Source organism: Eutrema salsugineum, unplaced genomic scaffold (genome assembly GCF_000478725.1).
Source record: "Eutrema salsugineum unplaced genomic scaffold, Eutsalg1_0 scaffold_2, whole genome shotgun sequence".
Taxonomy (NCBI): Eukaryota; Viridiplantae; Streptophyta; class Magnoliopsida; order Brassicales; family Brassicaceae; genus Eutrema; species Eutrema salsugineum.
This window is the reverse complement of record NW_006256829.1, coordinates 16,597,059-16,617,626: the sequence shown is the minus strand read 5'-3', so window position 1 is coordinate 16,617,626 and position 20,568 is coordinate 16,597,059. Positions and strand designations below refer to the sequence as shown.

The following is a 20,568-nucleotide window of genomic DNA, read 5'->3' as shown; positions in this document are numbered from 1 at the left end:
CAAGATTTTTCTCCTTTTCCTTGCTGATATCTGGTGGCACCACTATCTTGATATTCTCAAATTGCTTAGATGCAAGTGCTTTTAGTTCCTTCTTGTCCTCCAACACCTTCTCCTTGTCCTTGTCTTTTTGATTTGGAGCTGGGTCTGGTGTGGTCTTATAGAACTTTTTCCTGTCCAAATTTAAGAAAACTAAACAGTGATTTGCATGGTCAATAACAGCACCTACAGTGGCTAAGAATGGGCGACCAAATATCAAAGGCCTGTCTTTGTCCTTGTCCATCTCCAAAACTTGAATATCGGCTGGGATTGTTTTGTTTCCAATGATCAGTGGCAAGTCCTGGATCATTCGTTCTGTTCTCTTTTGAGATGAATCACCAAAGATTATCCTTACTAGAGATGGGGAAAAATGTACCTATACCAAGTTTCTTAGTAACAGATTTTGACATGACATTCACATTAGCACCAGAATCACATAAACAATATGAAAATTCAATTCCAAAGATTGAACAGGTGAATGAGAAACGCCCTAGATCCTTAGAATTTTTGAGTCTTTGGTCAGGCAAGCGTTTGGGTACCTTAACCGGAATGATTCGACTTCTCTCATGCTCGGTTTCAGAGTCCTTTACGAGAGGTTCAGGTGTCAATCTTTCCTTAGAGTCTGTGACAGGTTCTTCCTCAAAAACTACTGTCATAGCATTGCAGAACTTCTTTGGGTTATCTTCTACTCTTCCTGGTAAAAGTCCTGGTTGTCTCTTCATTGAATCTGCAGTTTGACCTATTTGATGTTCCAACTTTTTGATATGGGTCGCAAGAGATTCAAACTTCCCATTCAAAATACAATCGATCTTCACCCCCATTTCCCTGAACGACTTCTCATTGCCTTGAGTAGTCTGCATCATAGTTTGTTCAAGCGATTTTACCTGGTTACGTAGCTGGGAAAAGGGTTGCTTCTAATGAGCTGGTCTGTGCTTGTAGAGGATTGAATTCTGGTCTTTGTTGGAAGTTTCCTCCTCCATAGTTTCCACCTTGAAACTCCTTTTGAAAACTCATTTGCTGCTGCGGATAGGGCTGATTTTTGGCTCCTTGATTTCTGTATGAGAGATTGTTGAAGCTGGCATCAGAGTTCCTGAAGTTGTTGTTGAAAGATGGACTAAATCGATTATGATATGCCTGGGCTCCCATAAAATTGATTTCTTCCTCTTGGTTCATGCCATCTTCTTCATATCTTCCATCTTCCTCATTTCCTACAGCAGTATCACAAGCATGTATATTCTTGTTTTGAGACTTAAGAAGTTGACTTACCATGCTGTTTAGCTCAGCAATCTCCCTTGATTCATGACTAGTAATAGTCTTCTTTGATCTATCATACTCAGGGTTGTTGTTGCTGTTAGCTACAGCCAGATTTTCGATGAGTGATCTCCCTTGTGGTATGGTTTTTGAACTGAAATCTCCATTGCTGGCAGTGTCAAGAGAAATTTGATACTTCTACTGAAGTCCTCTGTATAAGGTGCTTAGCAGGTTTGCTTTAGAGAAACCATGATGAGGGCAGTCTCTCTCATACTCCTTGAATCGCTCCCAGGCTTCATAGAATGATTCTATTGGGCCTTGTTGAACACTTTGTATCTTATTTCTCTGCTTGTTTGATCTTGACTTGGTGTAGAAGTGGTTCAGGAAAGCTGACTTGCATTCTTCCCATGAAGTAATAGAACCAGATGGCATAGATTTCAACCATCTAAAAGCTTTATCACTTAGAGAGAAAGGAAAAAGCTTACACTTCACATAGTCCACAGTTTCTGGAGTTGTTCTCACAATTCCAGAGATTTCTTCAAAAAGATCAATGTGGTCCATTAGGTGCTCAGTAGAGATTCCATGGAATTGGTTCTGCTTCACCAAAAAGAACTATCTGAGGTTTTATCTCATTATTTTCTCTTGGAACAAGAATTTTAATAGCTGATCGATTTTGAAAGTGTTGGTGAGACGCATAAAAATCGGCAATGAGTCTATTCTGAGGCTGTCTTCTCGCAGGATTGGCAAGCTGTATTGGTCGATTGGCTTCTCTAACAACGGGTGGAACAATATTTTCATCATTCCTTCTTCCTTCAGCATCGGCCTGGTCTTGTCTCCTTTGATTATCAGCGGCTTGAGCAGGATTTAGAGGGACTCGTTTTCCCTCTTCATCGAGTTGTGGCTGTCCATCTTCTTCATGAGCAGCATCTAGGTCATCACCATGAAGTGAATCACGGTCATCATCTCTAATGTGATCCTCCTGATCACGGTTTAAAAGATCTTCCCGATGGGCATTAGGATTGGCCATCTTGAGCGTTCTTCGTCTGAGTTTCGTAAGTGCTCTTTCGTGTTTGTCAATCTCGTCTAAAGGCAATACGATTTCGTCAGGATCTCTCCTAGTTTTCATGCACCTGTGAGAAAAGAAAGCAAAGATAAAAAGAGGAGTTAGAAAATCTCCAGCAGAACTCGAAAATCTTGAGGTTTAGGATTGAAATTAGATTAAGAAGTCAAGTCAACAGCGACAGATCCCCGGCAACGGCACCAAAAACTTGATGTGAGTGCAGTGGGCAACACAAGTTTTACCCTAGACAAGCTGCAAGTGCACAGCAAACGCAGTAGTAATTAGGGATCGAATCCACAGAGATCTGTGTGTTGAGGACTCCTAACTGATGCTAAAAACAATCGTAAACCTAATCTAATAAAAAGAAGTTTTGGTTTGTCACTAAATCTAATTATGCAGAGAATTAAAAAGAGTTTTAAGTAAAAATCGGTTGAAAAACAGTAAGGAAAAAGCGCTGGGTTCAAGGTTCATCTTTAGGGTTCATGTTCTAAAACACAAGGAATTTAGGCCAGGATTTTCTATGACTCTGAAACTAGGGTACACACATGTAAGATTAGCTAACTCTCGTCACCCTTATCATCTAATCACTTGTTCATGGCAATTAAATTTTGCTCTCATGCCAGAACAAGATCATGCTTTGTAGATCGGAATCCATTTCTGCTTACGTATCCTCCGTAGGTAGATTTCGTCTCCTACGACGGGGACGTTCATAAGATCCAGTTCAGGCAACCCTGATACAACACTCTCGTGGCTCGGATTAAACCTAGGATCGGATTCTGCGTTATCAGTCCAGAATTACCGCTTTGCGATTTGGATGAATGAGAGAATCATGTTAAAAATCAAAATCCTTTTTCCTAAAAACCTAGATGTCATTCGAACATGGGGTCCCTGTGTGAGTCGTAACTCGCACAATCAAAATTTGTTAAGGGAAAAGAGGGATCTAAAGCTTTTAAGTGAATCTCAAGAACAAAGATCGAAAAGTAGTTTTATTGCTTAGGGTTTTTGCGATTGCGTCAAAGTTACATAATGAGAGAATTACATTGACTATTTATACTAAATCTACAAACCGCCTAGCCGAGATTCTCTCCCGAGATTCTCGAAACTTTTCCTTTTCTCTTGTGCGGCAGGCGACTTCGGTTTCTCCTAGGATTAGGTCCTCTTGGTCTCGTTTATTGGACCTTCGCGGTTCTCCGGCTCGGCCCATCAATACTCCTTACCCTTTGGCTCGGCCCAATCTCTTCCCCGTTCGGCCCAGCCTGGTTCGACTCAGTTTAATTGCTTCCTTGGTTCGATTCTCCCCACCAAAATCGTAGACTTGAGGTTTCCGAAACCCAATTTCGACACTTAGTCTTTTTTCAAACAGTTAAACTCGTGGGGGTGAAAACCGACCCCACCAGTTTTCCCCCCAGCTTGTCAGTTTTGTATACGATGATGTCGAGGTTAAATTAACGAAGCCGAGGTTAACTGCCGGATCACACGATAAGTCCCCTTGTCGAGGTTTTTGGCTCGGTTAGTTTTGTTGCTGAGCTAAAAGGACACGCTTAAGGAACGTTTGACGGGCCAAGACAAAATTCTGCTTCCGCCTTTACCGAGCCAAGATTAGTCGACTCGATGTAGTGTCGTAAAATGACCGAAGTGAATTCTCGAGCCGAAGCAAAAAGAAAGTTGCCAAGCCGAGGTAGGGAAGAGTGACGGCAAACCAAGACAGCGAAAGGCGATGCCGAGCCGGGGTAGCAAAAAGCGACGCCGAGCCGAGAAGCGAGAGGCGATGCCGAGGCGTAGCGAAGATCGACGTAGCTAAAGTTGCCGAGCTGAATAATCTTGCCGAGGCGAAAAAGGAATTTTCGTCCAAAATTACCAAGCTGGCTTGTCTCGTCGAGGTGAACTACTGTCTTGAAGTTGCGTCTCGTTTGTCGAGACTTTTTTTTTACGAATACGAGAGTTGGCAAATTCTGTCAAAAGAAAGATCTTCCAAAGCAAATTCCGAGCCAATTTTTTTTTTTTTTTGGCTTGGGCCTTAGAGGTTGCATTCTCCTCCCTAAGCCTATTGTATTTTCGCAACTTCCCTAGGCAAAGTGGGACCCACATCCAAATATCTATATATACTCGAGCTCACCTCCTTCATTCTCAAAATTTCACTTCTCCAAAATTTCCAAAATGTATTCTTTCCTCTCTCCCTTTCTCTCCCGATTATTTTTTTTTTGCGCCGCACCACCTAGGTTTTTCTCGAGGTGCGGCAGATTGTTTGATGTTTCCGATCTGCTCAAGAACTTTCCAATCCGCCGTCGAACTTCCCGATCCTCCTCCAATTTACCGAGCCAGAAACTTCCACCGATTCAGCTGATTTCGTAAGCTCCGTTTCGCACCAAGGTCCGTCAAACTTCGCGCCGAGCCCGATTTTCGGCTCTCCTAGAGATTCTGAAGCAAATGATCTCTCTAATGACGTAAAACCCAAACCTGAGGACTTCGATTTCGATCCTGCCGAAGCCAGACGGGAACTTGTTGCTGCAATGGCGAGGCTCGGAATAGGTCCTTTGAAACCTCGGAGCTCTCGGAGAGGCAAAAAAAAAGGAAACCGGATCCTCTTAGCTCGTCCCTTTCGACCGAAGAATCGTTGCAAAGACTGAGGCAACGTTGCAGGATTTCCGAGGCGGTTGAATTCGTTGCGCCCGAGCCTTTCGACCGAGCCGACGATCCACCGCCGAACCACTTCACGGGTTACGAATGTTTTTTTCGAGCTATGCTATTTATAGTTTCCTTTGTCCGAGCCAATTCTACGCTACCTTTGGTTACACGTGATTTCACTTGGACATATCATGTCGTGAGGCCTTCGGCATATGATCAGAATTTTGGGTCGCGGCTACGAATACGGCATCGAAATCGGGATCGACCATCTTCACAACTTTTTACAAATTCGCCGATCCTCCAAACCGGGAAAATATTACATTTCTAATAAGAGAATCTTGAGAATAATCGGGGGTTTTTCGAGCAAGGACGATTCCTGGAATGATTATTTCTTCTACGTTCCCATGGACGAGGCTACCGTTGGGAACACTTTCCTTAATTTAACCAAGACGGATTGGGGACCACTCGGTAGTTCGCTCGTAGTTCTTGGTCAGTATCGCATTTTATTTTTGGTATTAACGTTTGTTTTTTTTTTGTTTTTACGTTTGCAGCTCGCGATCCACTCCCGCCAATTCCCGAGGATATCGCTCAAACCAAGAAATTCTCGAGGCTAGGAAGGTGAATTGGAGAAAGCACTTTTTTGTTTGTGAGAGTCGAGAAAGCGAGAGCTTTATTCGCCGGTGCTCCTGTTAGTTCAGATTTGTCTGCTTCTTCCATTGATACGATCGAGAGAATGGTTCGAATGTCGATTCGCGACAAGAAGGAAAAAGCCGAGAGGGAAAAAGCGAGCTGAGCCCATGAAGCGGAAACGTCGACTGTTCGTACCGAACCAAATTTTCCTGAAGCGCCAGCTGCTGGCGGGCCGAACGGCGAAGCGATTGTTAACACCGAGGAGACTCCCGTAGCTGCGCCGATGTTCTTGTCCCGAAGAAAGTTGCCGAGATCCATTCCGAAGTCTCTGGAAAGGGCGCCACTGCTTCATCCGAGATTCCTACTGCTGGCGGTGAGGATCGTATTATCGTCATGGGTTTGTCGAGCCGATCGAGGACTGCTTCTTCTATCCCGACGAAGCATAAGGGCGGCTCAAACCGGAAGCGTTCCGCTTCGGACGGAGATAACGGAAAGGAGGTTACCGAGCCAAAGATGAGGCGTACCATTCTGCTTGATGCCGAGCCGATTCCTTTTCTGATTGACGACGCTTCTGCTTTGGCGTCGCTTTTGTCAAATATTAACATCAAGGGAATTCGGCAGCCGCCCGCTGATTCGCTTATGAAGGCGAAGTCTTATGCTAGCATGTCCCAAAGGGGAACTAAGGTAAGTTCTCTAAACTTTAGCCGTTCTCTTTTTTGTTCAAGTATCGGCTCGCGTTACACGCTTGTGTTTTTTTTTTCAGTTTTTGGCTTCCATAAATGAGACGATCGCGGGATACGAGCTGGATGCTTGCAAGGATCAGCGACGAATTGACGAGGCGAGGAAAGACGCTGTCATGCTTCAGACAAAGCTTGATGAGGCCGAGCGAAAATTTTCCTCTGCCATTGCCCAGGCTAAAGCTTGGATCAAAGCTCTCGAGACGGAGAAGAAGACGTTGAGGGACGAGTGTGTCAAGGCCACCGATATGGCTGTTTTTCTCGAGGAATCGAGAGCTACGAAGGACGCCGACATTGCTTCTTTGCAGAGGCATCTGGCCGAGAAAGACGCTCTTCACAAGGCCAACGTCAAGAGGGCAGTGAAATCAGCGCGGAGGGACCTGACCGAGAAGGTGTGAGGTCGTTTCAGCAGTGCGGAGAAGAGCCTCAAGGATTTGGCCGAAGCGAAGGAAAGTGAGCTCGATCTTGTGCAGATTGATGGCAACCTTCAGCTTATCGAGCTCCTCAAGAAGGATGATGCTCCAACTCTTGACACCGAAGCGGAGAAGCTGAAGCAGTGGCGAGCCGACCTGGTGGGAGCTGACGAGGGGTTCGAGAGAATCTCTACTTGCCTAAGGGGCGAGCTAACCTTGATTCCTGTTTCCGAGAATTCGGTTGATGCTAACCTTGGGAACGAGTCAGTCAAGGCTGTTGCACAATTGATTGGCGTGTCCGAGCCGACGGGTTCCAACGTCGGAATACCGCGAGTCACCGAGCTTGTCGAGGAGAGGAGGAGTTCTGGAAGGTCTCTGAGAGACTGATTTTTGAGGTGAGGAGGAGTTCGCATATTGTTTTTCCTCTGGTTTTTTTTAGACTTTGTTGCCTGGATGGCTTTATCCGCTTATGCTACTTCTGAACTATGTTCTGTTGGTTTTGTTTCTATTCCCAAGCTGAGGTGCTCGGAATGACTTATGCCTTGACGGCAGATGATATCGGTTGACTTTTAACACTTATTGAATTGCTCGATCCTTTCATTTATTTACGATTTTTCGATCGTATAGTTTCCACTCTCAGAACTTGCAGTATATAAAGAGCGTTGTGAAAACGGCTCTTTATATAGCGCGCTGTTATCCTGTGAAAAATGTAATTGAACCCTAGTCCAAGTGGTTAGAATTCGTTTAGAGAATTTGTTTTAGCTTATTTGTGGCCAGCAACAAGATAGGAAATGCGAATATAAGATATTAAATGTGATACTTATGAAGAAAATGTGTAAGAAAATCAACTTAAGTTGCGAAAGAAATCAGATGAGTAACAAAACGCGTTTTTTTTTAAATAGACAAAAATTCAAAGAAAATCACAAAACGATTCTTGTAAATATAAAGGGAAGTATGACGTATACGTACCCACTCCCCCCCCCCCCCCTTTTTAGGAGGGGGGACAGCTGAACCTATCCGAAGATAGGCTGCCTACGTACCCTTTTCAGGGATCAAGCCGTCTCGTAGTTTAGGGTTGTCGGTTGATGCTGCCTAATGATAATATTTCTTCAGATGCATCGCATTCCAGGATCTCGGGAACGAGGCTCCTTCCATGTTTTCTAGCTCATAGACTCCAGGTCGGACTACCTTGGTGATTTTATAGTCCTTCCCAATTCGCTCCCAGCTTTCCTGCGTTCCTTTCCGCCGTGTTCTGAAAAACTTTCTGCAGTACCAAGTCATCTTCTTTGAACCGTAGACTTCGAAAGTTCTTGTTATAATACCTCGCCGTTGCCTGCTGGTAATTTTGAAGTCTTATTAATGCTTGATCGCGACGTTTGTTCACTAAGTACAGCTTGTCTAACATCATTAGATGATTTAAGCTTTTTTTGTCCGGGGAGAAGTCTTCGGCGAATTCCTGGGAAATCCACTTCGGGCGGAATAACACACTCTGCTCCGTAAACCAGGGCAAAGGGGGTCTCTCCTGTAGCTCGTCTCGGAGTTTTTCAGTGAGACCATAACATTTCCTCTAACTCATCCGCCCAACGTTCTTTTTTAGCATCGAGCTGTTTCTTCAGTCCGTCGAGAATCGTCTTATTAGCTGCTTCAGCATGACCATTTTCTTGTGGGTATCGTGGTGTCGACTTGCTCAATTGTATTTTGCATTTCTCGCAAAAAGCTTCAAACCGAGCCGAGATGAACTGGGATCCGTTGTCTGTAACAATCTTGTAAGGGAGCCCATGTCGACAGATGATATTCTTCCTGACGAAATGCTCGACTTGGGCATCTTTGATGCTCGCATACGAATCGGCTTCGACCCACTTGGAAAAATAATCGGTCAGAACCAATAGGAATCGTTTCTGTTTAGACTTGTGCAAAGGTCTGACGATGTCATAAACGGATAAGGAGCAGAGATTGATGATAAAAGTTTGGTAGGCTGATGGATGGTTGGGGCATGCCTTTGGCATTTTTCACACTTGACGGAGAACTTCTCGCAGTCTTTCACCATGGTCGGCCAGTAGTAACCGTTTCGCTTTATCTTAATTGCTAAAGATCTTCCACATGTGTGGTTGCCGCATGCGCCTTTATGAACTTCTTGCATGATCTTTCTCGCTTCGGCTCCTTCGACACATGTTAGCAATGGTCCCGAAAACTGCTGCTTGAAGATGTTTCCGTCTAGGAGTATATAACGAGCTGATTGAGCTTTGAGTTTCCGAGCTACCCACTTTTCCGATGGTACTTCTCCATCTGCGATGTATGTCGGAATTGCTCCCATCCAGTCTTTGTCGCTTCCGTATTCTGTTGTTTCCTGGGAAGCATCTTCATCCATGTAGGCTACGCCGTTGTCTTCGTTGATCTCTTGCTCTTCTTCGGGAGGATTGATCAGGTTGACTCTGTCTACAACGCTGATGCTGGGTTTCTCTATAAAGTCCACCGGTATAACTCTCTTCAATCCTGGATCCGAGGTCGAGGCAAGGGCAGCTAGCGCATAAGCAGACGCTTTTTCCCCACGAGGTATTCGTCGTAAGCTCGAATTCTTTAAACTGGTTCGTCAACTCTTGAACTACTTTAAGATACGCTTCTATCCTGCTGTCTCTCGCTTCGTATTCTCCGTAGAATTGGTTTGCGACTAGCTGTGAATCGCAGAAGGCGCAGATTTTATGGATTCGGATCCCAAGTGCGAGCCGAAGTCCGGCGATTAATGCCTCGTATTTTGCCTCGTTGTTGGATGCATGAAACGTGAGACAAAATGACTGTTCGATGATCTCGCCAGTTGGTGAAGTTAGTCGTATCCTTACCCCCGGAGCAATGCTTCAATGACGAACAATCAACGGGCAATGTCCATGTGGCCTCGGACGTCGGCTCTTCTACTCCTTAAGTCGGAAGTTCGATCAAGAAATCGGCTAACACTTGAGACTTTACGCACGACCTGTTCCTGTATTCGATGTCGTATTCACTTTGCTCCACCGCCCATTTCGCTAGCCTTTCGGATTGGCTCGGGCTATGCACGATGCTTCGTAGTGGCAGAGTAGCGAGGACTACGATCGAGTGCGACTGAAAGTATGATCTCAGTTTCCGAGCCGACATTACGACAGCTAGGGCGACCTTCTCCATTTGCAGATAACGCATCTCCACCTTGGTTAAACTGCGGCTCACATAGAAGACGGGTTTTTGCTCTCCCCGCTCTTCTCTGACCAGTACTCCACTTACTGCGGTTGATGACACGGCGATATATAGGAACATCGCTTCTCCTTCCACTGGATTCGCAAGGACCGGCGGATTCGCCAAGTAGACTTTCAGATCTTGGAATGCCTTTTCACACCGTTCGTCCCATTCAAATTTCTTATTGCCGCTAAGGGTATCATAGAAAGGTAGACATTTGTCGACCTAGAAACAAAACGGTTGAGAGCTGCTATGCGTCCTGTCAATCTTTGGACTTCTCGTTTTGTTCTTGGAGATGCCATTTCTATCCACGCATTGATTTGCTTTGGATTTGCTTCGATTCCTCGATGAGTTACGAGGTACTCGAGGAACTCACCAGATGTCACCGCGAATCGATACTTCGCCGGATTCAGCTTCATGTTATCCAGGTTCAGCTGCTTGAAACAGTCTTGCAAATGCTTCACGTGATCTTTCTCCTCGAGTGACTTAACCAGCATGTGATCAATATAAACCTCCATCGTCTTGCCGAGTTGTTCCGCAAACATTTTGTTGACGAGCCTCTGGTAAGTCGCGCCCGCATTCTTAAGCCCAAAAGGCATCACCTTGTAGCATTAAATTCTCTGATCTGTTATGAACGCCGTTTTTTCTCTGTCGTCGGGGTTCATGAATATTTGGTTGTACCCTGAAAAAGCGTCCATGAATGTGAGCAGTTTGTTCCCTGCCGTGGCTTTGACTAGTCGATCGATATGAGGTAACGGGAAACTATCTTTTGGGCACGCCTTATTGAGATTGGTAAAATCTACGCACATGCGCCATTTACCAATCTGGGTATTTGGCCTCGGAAATCAAGCCCACCTTTAAGAGTCGCTCTAATTCGTCGTTCACTGCCTTTGCTCAGTCGGGACCTAGCTTTCTCCTCTTTTGCTTCACCGGTTTGAACGTCGGGTCTACGTTGAGCTCGTGGCATGCCACGTCGATGCTAATTCCTGGCATGTCTTCTTGCGGTCCATGCAAATGTTCCAACGTTCTGTTTTAAGAAAACGACGAGCTCCGCCTTAATCGCTTCGTCAAGTGTCTCTCCGATCTCTACGCACCGCTCCGGATGTAGTTCGTCTATGCATACCGAGATCACCGGATCACAGCTCGGCGCGCTCTTCTCCTCACGCGCCTCGCCGATCTGTAATTGCTATAAGAGCTTGGCAAGCTCGTTCGCAGGTTCTCAGTTTGTCTTTAGCTTTTTAATGTTTTCGTCTGCGACCGAGTCCACCATGGGCTTCCTCATCTTATGCTCGGACAAAAAGCACTTACGCGACTCTTTTTGATTTCCCTATATCGTCTTGATTCCGCCAGGAGTCGGGAACTTAACGCGTAAATGATATGTTGATGGAACGGCTCGCAACGAGTTCAACCACGGCGTTCCCATGATAACATTGTAAATTGCCGGATGGTCAGCTATGGAAAACTCCACAACTTTCGTTACTCCTCCTGCTTGCACGGGAAGCCTGATCGTCCTAATTGTCATCGTTGTTTCCCCTGAGAATCCCGTTAATGGCTTCAGGACGGCGGTTACTTCAGACAAATCGATTTCCATCGTTCTAAAGGTTTCGCCGAAGATGACGTCTACAGAGCTTCCCGTATCGATTAATATTCTGGCAACATCGTGATCTCCAATGGTAAGCTCGATTACGAGGGGATCACTATGTGGCGCGTCGATTCGCACTGTTTTGTCTTCCGAAAACAAAATTGTGGTAGCGGGATAGCTCGGGGGCTCCGCCCATTTAACACTTGCATCGACTCTCTACTGGAAAGCTTTAGTCGATGATACGGTATCGAGACAGTAATGTGATCCACCCATTATCATATTGATCCTTCTTCTTGGGCCATCTCGCAGATCCTCATTATCCCTCCTTCCTCGCTTTTGGGCTTCGCCTCGGTTCCCTTGCTCTCGGTTTGGGGGGTTTCTTTTGGCTCTCCTGCTGCTCGCTTTGCGGCGAGTCTGGCTGCCAAGAACCGACAGTTTGCTGTTGAGTGCTCGTAGCACTGGTGGTGTTTGCAGAATGGTTTTTCGTCATAAGTTCAGGGGTTCTGAGTCCAAGTATTCCATGGTCCTTTCCCTCGTCCTGCTCCCACTTGATAATTGTGGGCTCCTTGTAGCCTCGGCCCTTCGTGGTGCACATAGTCATTGCTTCTCACATTTCTTTGACGCGTCGTCAGAGAATTTCAGATTGCCGCTTTTATCAACTCGTACTGCTCATCTAGGTTCTTCATCTCTTCTTCATTCACGACAAAGTCGGCAGAGCGATGTAGGGCATCTTGGATTGTGAGCGGCGTGTTCAACGACATTGCCCTCCGGAACTCGGACTTTTACCATAGTGATCTTTTCAGGGCTTCAAGGGCTGCCTTGTTACTCACTCCTTCCACCTTTGACACCACCGCTTTAAACCGAGTCATGTAAGCTCTCAATGGCTCGTTTGGTCCTTGGGACAAAGTCCATAGATCGGCATCGGAGGTTCCTTGGTCCATGAACATTGAATACTGTTTCAGAAAAACGGCAGACAACTGCTGAAAGTTATTAATTGAGTTACGCTCGAGCCTCGAAAACCACTCCAATGATGCGCCCTTCAGGTGTTCAACAAAGAGGAGGCAGAAACCGGCATCTTTTTCGTCTTTGCTGAGATTGGGGGCATTTCTCGAGAAGGCTTGTCCCATTCCGATTTGAAAAGCTGTGATATGTGCCTTCAGGTCGGTTGTCTCTTCGTAGAATGGAATTCTTATCTTTCCCAATTCGGGGATCCGAGCTTTGGTGATTCGCGCCGTGAATGATGTGCGCTGCGTTTCTTCCAACATTCGATATATCTCCGGGGCCAAACTGATTGCATGATGGACTTGTGATCGGACTGCCACCATTTAGAGCGGCTCGGCGTGCACTGCCGCGTTGATTTCTTTTTCGTGCCGAGCTATCTTGTTTCATCTGTTCGACCCAGAGCAGATTTTCCTCTTCCTCTGTGAGGTTTTGGTTCCGGAACGCAGCGTCATCTTCTTCATTCGTCTTTCCTCTTTCCAACGCCTCTTCGAGTTCAGCTCGGGTAATACGCCTTGAAAAGCGGTTTGGCTGAAGGGCTAGCTCCTCTTCCTGATCGTCTTCATCATCGACAGTAATCGTCTCCTTCCTGATGTTCCCTGCAGCATCATCATCGTTCTGCTGGTTGTGCTTGTCACCGTTCGCTCTTCCTCCCCGAGATAGCAGAGGTGGTTCGGTCAGTGTAGACTTCTTTGCCGCGGTTGTCACCAATCCGGACGGATTTTGCTGCGCTCCTCCAAGCCCGTTTGTGGAAGTTGCAAACTCGAGAGCAGTTGGTCGCAGACCGAACCTTTGCAGAATGTCTCGGGAAGTTCCTGTTACGCCAAGGCGTCGGTTCCTGACTCGGTTCTCCGTTGTCATTGCTTCAAGTCTTTCTGCGAAAGAGTTGTTCTGCTTTTCCTGCATATTAAACTTTTCCATCATTGCCGTGAGCATCTTCTTCACCTCGTCCAAGGGTTCGGCTGTCGCGTCGACATTCATCGGAGGAGGATTCTCCTTGCTTCGGGTAGGATCTCCTCCGTCGTTTTGGTCATCTCTCCGTTCGTCTCCGGACATCTACCGGCTCGGTTCGGTTATATGCCTTCCCTGGTTTGGCTCGATCAGACTGAGAGCCTTTGACTTGGCTCGGTTTAACTGAACCAGCCTTTGGTTTGGCTCGGTTTGAGATCAAGGCTGGTTCGGCTCGGTTTAATTACTTCCTTGGTTCGATTCTCCCCACCAAAATCGTAGACTTGAGCTTTCCGAGACCCAATTTCGACACTTAGTCTTTTTTCAAACAGTTAAACTCGTGGGGGTGAAAACCGACCTCAACAGTCCCTTTGGAGGTGACTGCTCGGAAATGGCTGAGGTAGACATCATCATTGATTTAGAACTAAGAAGAAGAAAAGTAAAAGAAACAAACTTGCAGAAAAACTTCTCTTATTGAAGACAGAATGGCGATGGAGAGCTTCTACACATGCATAAAAATAAAATCTAAAACTACAAATGAGTTCTCTCTCAAAGAGAAGAAAGAGGCTCTATTAAAAAAACCTAAAAAATGAGTATTTATAGTGTTTCTCCAAGTCTTGGGCGTCTAGGGCTTGTAAACTGGGTGCATGAAGCGTCTTGGGCCTTAGTTGGGCTCCTGAGGTTCGGACATAGGTCCACCGGGGGTGAAACCTCCTGAGCCGCGGTGGGAAGAAGGCTGGCCGCGGGTAAAGGCACTTGTGCTTGACTGGACTTGTGTTGATCTGTCTTCAGTGCGTTGATGATATCTTGAGATCTAACCGTTGGCTTGCTTTGATTCCAAGTGTGTTGGAATGCTGGTTGGCTCCTCTATAATGGCTTCAAATTTGGGGATGATCAGACGGTGAGAATGTCTTCATTGGTTGCCAAACTTCTGATGGCCTAATTTATCAAAAGTCCCAAGTTTCCTGAAAAACCTTTTAAAACTCCAAAACATGGAAAACACTTTTAAAACCTTTAAAAATGAGTAAAAACACCTGCATAAGATACTGAAAGTGATCCATAAAAGTGGTCAAAATCAGGTGTTATCAATGAGAATTCACTTTTGCACTTAATGAATGTAGTAGTTGACTTGAATCAAGATTTAAATTGTTTAAGTTTTGCATGACGGAAAAAGTGGACTAGTATCTTTTGTGTCTTGGTGAGAATTTTCTAGAGTAAGTTGTGGAATGATGCACGATCTATGGTCCTAGTTTAGGAGCTCATGTCTCTGAGATTTGTGCATTTCCTATTTTTATATTCATTTAACCAGTTTAAACTTTTGTTTTGTTTGGGGACAAACAAAGGTTTAAGTCTTGGGGAGTTGATAACACCGTACTTCAGACCACTTTTATGGATTGTTTTGAAATATTTTTTCTATGTTTTTTATGGCTTTTAAGTACATTTTAGTTATGTTTTTCTAATATTTGTAGTTCCAAGACTCCTTTCAGGAAATTTATGGAAAAACTTAACAAAATTGATAGAAGACAAGATTTTCAGCTCAGAGTCAAACTGCAGAAGTTCACCCCCGATTGAAGGCCTTTTCACCATCTGATCCAGCTGAAATTTGGAGATCTCAAACATGGAACTATCATCCTTCCAGCACACTTTACAGCTTGGAAATCCAACGGTTCAATCAAAAGTTACGCGAAGAGTAAAATATCTCGTAAACCAGCCGGCAAGCATTTCCACCCACGGCCAACAGCCTTTTCACCATGGTCAGAAGCTACCCGACCGCGGCCAAGCATCCATTCCCCGCGGCCACGCACTTCCCAATCGCGGCCACCGATCTCCGAGTTAGAAGGCCCATTTCTGAAGCCCAAACCATTTTCTCAGTCTCAATTTCAGAACCCTAGACAACATGAAGCATTGGAGACTATAAATACTTATCATTTAGATTGTTTTTAGGAGAGACGAAACACATTAGAAGAAATTTACTTTAAGCTTTTGTTTTTAGGTTTAGGGAGAGAGAGATCTATCTCTTGAACACTTGTTCTTTCTTTTTCAATTTCGATTATTACTCTGCTTTTTAATACTATGTTTTTGATTTCGTTCATCATGTCTGAGTAGTTTTATTGTTGGGTCAAAGGGATTTTCGATGGTTAGATATATGTTCGATGAGGATTCCATGAGCTATTGATGCCGAATCTTAGAGGTTTTTCTTCTGAATTTACTTTTAATGCATGGGAGTAGCGTCATGAACTACAATCTGATCCAGATGCTTGGTGACACCAAAGTATTCATCCGGTGTCAGATCTAGTTCGGGAGAGCAAAACAAACATAGGAGTGGAAACCTACCTATGGGCGATTTGTGAATTCTGACGAGTCTTAAACATAATGCATCTTTTCTCTTCCCTGGCCAGAGTGGAAACCTACTGGTCAGGGTTGAGAGAGAGTTGTCTATGATAACGACAGTGGCGTAATCATATGTCTGTGACTCTAGTTCGAAAAGTTTTAGCTAAGATCTTATCAAATTTACCCTTTACCAATGTTTTGAATCATTCATACCTCGGAGAAAACTTCCCTGAAACCCAGCGCCTTCTTTTCTATAGATTTACATCAACTTTATTTCAAGCTTTAGTTCATTATTTTCATTCTCTTAGTCGGTTTTCATTCAAGCAATTAGGTTTAGCCGTTTTTCTCGTTTTAAGTCGATTTTATTAAGTTTAGTTATTAAGTCATTTAATTCCCGTATTTTTTTGTTAAGATTAGTTTTTTACGTTTTAAAGACACCACCAAAGCCCTCACAAAAATCGCCTGGTTCTAGACTTCCTTACTTTATATTTCTTTCGAAGGCTTTTGCAGGAAAGATCCTCCTTCCCCGTGGATTCGACCCCTAAGTACTACAATAGATCAGCTGTGCACTTGCGGCTATTGATTTCATTTAGGGTAAAACTTGACAACCTTCACGCAGACACACACCACTAACCCCTCGGTATGTTAAGATCGAGGCATGCATGCTGAAGATATGAAGCTGAAATTGACTAGACATCGGCCTCAAGACCTCGGCATTGCATGTCGGACCTCATCTCCACTGATCCCTCGACTACCAAGCACTTGGCATGGCTATGCTGAGGTCCCTTGTCATGAACTCAGAATCAAGAACAATCTGATCTAACGAGTACACGTGAAGATGAATCAAAGACTAGGGTTCATGCATGTTCTTGGTGAGTTCTTCATCTTGATCTTTTCTCACGTGCACCCCTTGACATCTACACTTCGGCTTCCCTCTCTCACACACCGAGGACCTGACCCATGCACCCAAGAAGATCGGTTCAGTACCCGGTTTGTCCAGGGCTGACCCGCATAACTTAGCTTCACTATATATAGTTTTTAGGACCAAAACCCTACTTATCTTATATATTATCCTGTTTTATCTTTGAGAACTTGCCTCTTTTGTGAAAACTTGCTTCTTTAATCAGATATCTTGTTTTTATGTAAAGATCTTGTTCTCTTTTATTTTCCTTTCATCATCAAAGCTTCTAATCATGTCTAGCATCACATCTTGCAAAGGATTTAGTATGCTCTTCATGATTAGTGAGTAGTTCCATGATGAGGTTTTAGATAGGTGGATTAGGGTGCTTTCATGGTAGATTAGTGAGTTTAGGTTCTAGATCTGCATCATTCATTCTCTACTAGACCGATCTCTAAGCTGGATACATGAACATCACATGTGGTCTAGATCTGAGGTATTTCACGCCAAAGAAGTGTTCGTTGAAATACCTAAACCAGGTTTAGTAGAGGTTTAAGAGTCTTTCATCATGATAATGATAGTTTGTCTCTTTTAAATGACATATTGAGTTGATACTTAAAGCTTGCTGGTTCATGCTTCTGAAAAGGGATTTTGGTATGAAAGAGGATCAGTTTAGAACCTTAATACCTTCATGAGAGGATTAACTTGTCTTTGATATACTCATATTTTGTCATGTTTAGGATTGCATTTTTGTCCAAATATAGAGTTTCATGCATACATTTAGGTAATTTTACATATATTTGTCTTTGCTTTTGTCTTTAGTTAGGAATTGCATTAGATCCTAGAGATTTTTGCACTTTTGGAGTGTTTACAGGTCATTTGGGGCTAATTGGGAGCAATTGGGACAAAACCATGGAGAGACCATCGCCTTATGTGCATCAGACTCGGACAAGTGTGATGGAGCCGACAATCCCTCAACTTTATCACCTGCGAAGGAGGACTTGAACCAGGATTCAGCCTCTGTAGTCTTCATACGGAATCAAGAAGGTCGAGTCTAGTTTCCAGAACACTTGAGATCGTCCTGTTTGGAGTTTTGAGCTGAAATTTACAGCGATAAGAAGCAGTACATGTCTCGGAGCGGATAAAGGACCAAAGCAACGCGCATCAAAGAACCGGTGGAACGGAGCCCTTTCCGACGTCATCTGAACCCGAACCCTTCACCAAAGTTGGAGCTGAAGGAGCCATCTGGCTCATGGAGTTTAACGATCAAGGTTTGGACCAGTGAGCAAGGCGTTATGAAGGATATGGTGCAAGCAGTCTACATTCATATCAAGAAGGAGTACCGACCAAAATCTGGTCAGTATTACCTTGGAACCTTGACGATTTTTGCTGGCTTTTGGAAGCCAAAATGCCGAAGAAATATCGACGTCCTGCACCGACTGAATCCTGCTCGGTATTGATCCCCTGAAGCTATCCTTAACGCTGCACCGAGGTGAGTTCAGCCGGTGAAGCGCCTCGGTGTAACTACTCTCAAATTGCCGAAGAAATATCGACCTCCTGCACCGACTGAAATCTGGTCGATACATTCTCGCTTCATGACGTTTTTTTTGGGCCTTTTTGGGGCCAAAAACTAGTTTGTCCTAGGTTGGCCCAGCAAGAAACCCTACCTATATATATGTTTTAGTCATTATCAGTAGACTAAGCTTTATTCACTTTTTTCTTTGCCTCTTTTGTGAAAACCCAGATTTTGTTAAGAGATATTTCAAGTATTTAATCAATCTTAATCTGTTTCTTATCATCTTTTCTTCTTATCTTTGCTTCTAATCATGTTTAACATCACCTCTTGCAAAAGATTAGGTGTGTTAAGCATGATTAGTGAGTAGTCATCTTTTAAGCTTCTAGGTGTATAGATTAGGGTGCTTAGATGTTTGATTTATGATGTTTAGGTTTTAGATTCTCAGTTCCTTTCCTTAGTTAGCTGTCCCTAATGCCTTATTTCCTTGAGAAAGTGAAATCTGGGTTCATAGGCATTTCATGCACCAAAGGTGTTTGATGAAATGCCTGAATGAGCTAACTTAAGGGTTTATGTTTTGAATGCCATTGGAATGTTTTTTTGAAGCATAAATGACATATTAGAACTGTTTATTAATGCATATTGATCATCATTACCACTAATGAGAGTTAGGTTTGAATGCTGATTAGTATAGTGGTCATTGTCTTGGGAAAGAAATGATCTTGCTTTGAGTTCTAAGTTGATTGGAATTTGAGATCATGTGATGCTTGCTTTATCTTTCTGTATAAGATTCAGTCTTTCTTAGCTCTCATTTTGATGCACAAAGAGGCTATCTGCTCATATTAGACTTGGAACCTTATGCTTGTTGATTGCTTATTTACTAATGGGAATTAGTCTTGATTAAGTAATTTGCAAAGGGATTTCTGTCATGGGAATGAATTAATCTATTTTGGAAGTCTAGACTAAATAATTGCAAGTGTTGTATTGTTTGCTTAGCATCATGAATTAAGAATTGAAATCACCCTGATCAATGATCACATCTAGAGGTTTAGCTTTATCTATATTTGAATTTGAGCCTTTGCTTTGTTGTCTTGCTTGTTTAGTTCTTAATTAGTGCTTGTTTGTTCTTGCTTGTTTTATTATATGCTTTTCGATAATCTTGGTTACCAACTCATCTGTTTAGTTAGACTTGGATTAAGAATTGATCCTCATAGTCTTAGTGTCTAGAATCTCTCCATTTGGATTGATACCACAAGTGCTAAAATGACATGAGTAGTTGAGGAATTGATCAAGGATTGAAAAATTCCTGCTATCAATTTGGCGCCGTTGCCAATTGGGGATTCATTCTTGCATTAGGACTTTGGATCTTCTTGAGATCAAGTCATTTTCTTTTGTTTTACTGATTACCTTTCAAGTGTTGTCTTTGTTTTCAGGTGTATGAACACCAGAAGTGAAGAAAGAAGACAAAGAGAAAGAGCTGAGCACATTGAGAGGTTGGGTATGGATCAAGGGCAACAGGCTCATGGTGGTAATGGAAACCACAAGGCTCAGCAAGAGGGTCCAGCACCACGTCTAATAACAGTTGTGGGAGCTGGTGATGAGGCCAATACTCAGGGTCAGAGACATGGGATTCAAGCTCCTACACCTGAAAACAATTTTGAGATCAAATCTGGCTTGATCAACATAGTGCAATCAAACAAGTTCCATGGCTTGGCAGTAGAAGATCCATTAGATCTCATTGATAACTTTGATAGAATTTGTGATCTAACTAAGATGAATGGAGTGACTGAGGACACTTTCAAGCTGAGGCTATTCCCTTTTTCTCTAGGAGACAAAGCTCATCAGTGGGAAAAGTCACTACCTCAAGGATCAGTCACAACATGGGAACAATGCAAAAGAGCATTTCTAACCAAGTTCTTCTCTTCATCAAGAACAGCAAGGTTAAGAAATGAAATCTCAAGTTTCATTTAGAAGAACCATGAATCATTTTGTGAGGCTTGGGAAAGATTTAAAGATTTAAAGAATCAAGTACCTTCTACAGAGGTGCTTTACTAAAGGTCAGACTCCTCTTGGACACAGCTTCAAATGGTAATTTCATGACCAAGGAAGTCAATGATGCCATGACCCTAGTGGAGAATGTAGCTCAAAGTGATGAGCTTTATGGATCAGACTTTGAAAGGAATTCAAGAGGAGCTGTGAGTGCTGAAGAGGAAAGCACAAGGAAAGACATCAAGTCTCTCAATGAGAAGTTAGACACACTTCTCTTAGCTTCTCATCAGTCAGCCAACTTTGTTAGAGATGTGAATCATGTGTTTCAAGACACATTTCAAAGGGAAGACATCAC

The 20,568-nt window shown here is 43.8% G+C and overlaps 1 protein-coding gene, 1 non-coding gene and 1 pseudogene across 2 annotated transcripts; 1 reads left to right on the top strand and 2 right to left on the bottom strand.

Moving 5' to 3' along the window:
* The first annotated feature begins 1,531 nt into the window (after positions 1 to 1,531).
* Positions 1,532 to 1,638, top strand: LOC112086896. Its single transcript, XR_002899750.1, has one exon. It is a non-coding gene; the product is annotated as a small nucleolar RNA R71 (small nucleolar RNA).
* A 6,658-nt stretch (positions 1,639 to 8,296) lies between these two features.
* LOC112086598 lies at positions 8,297 to 10,552 on the bottom strand. The gene is made up of 4 exons (XM_024155570.1): positions 10,310 to 10,552; positions 9,700 to 10,178; positions 8,750 to 9,334; positions 8,297 to 8,672 (listed from the first exon to the last, which is right to left on the bottom strand). Exons 1-4 carry the CDS (start codon positions 10,550 to 10,552, stop codon positions 8,297 to 8,299), a joined length of 1,683 nt encoding a protein of 560 aa, XP_024011338.1.
* A 9,610-nt stretch (positions 10,553 to 20,162) lies between these two features.
* Positions 20,163 to 20,258, bottom strand: LOC112086952 (annotated as a pseudogene).
* Positions 20,259 to 20,568: the final 310 nt, after the last annotated feature.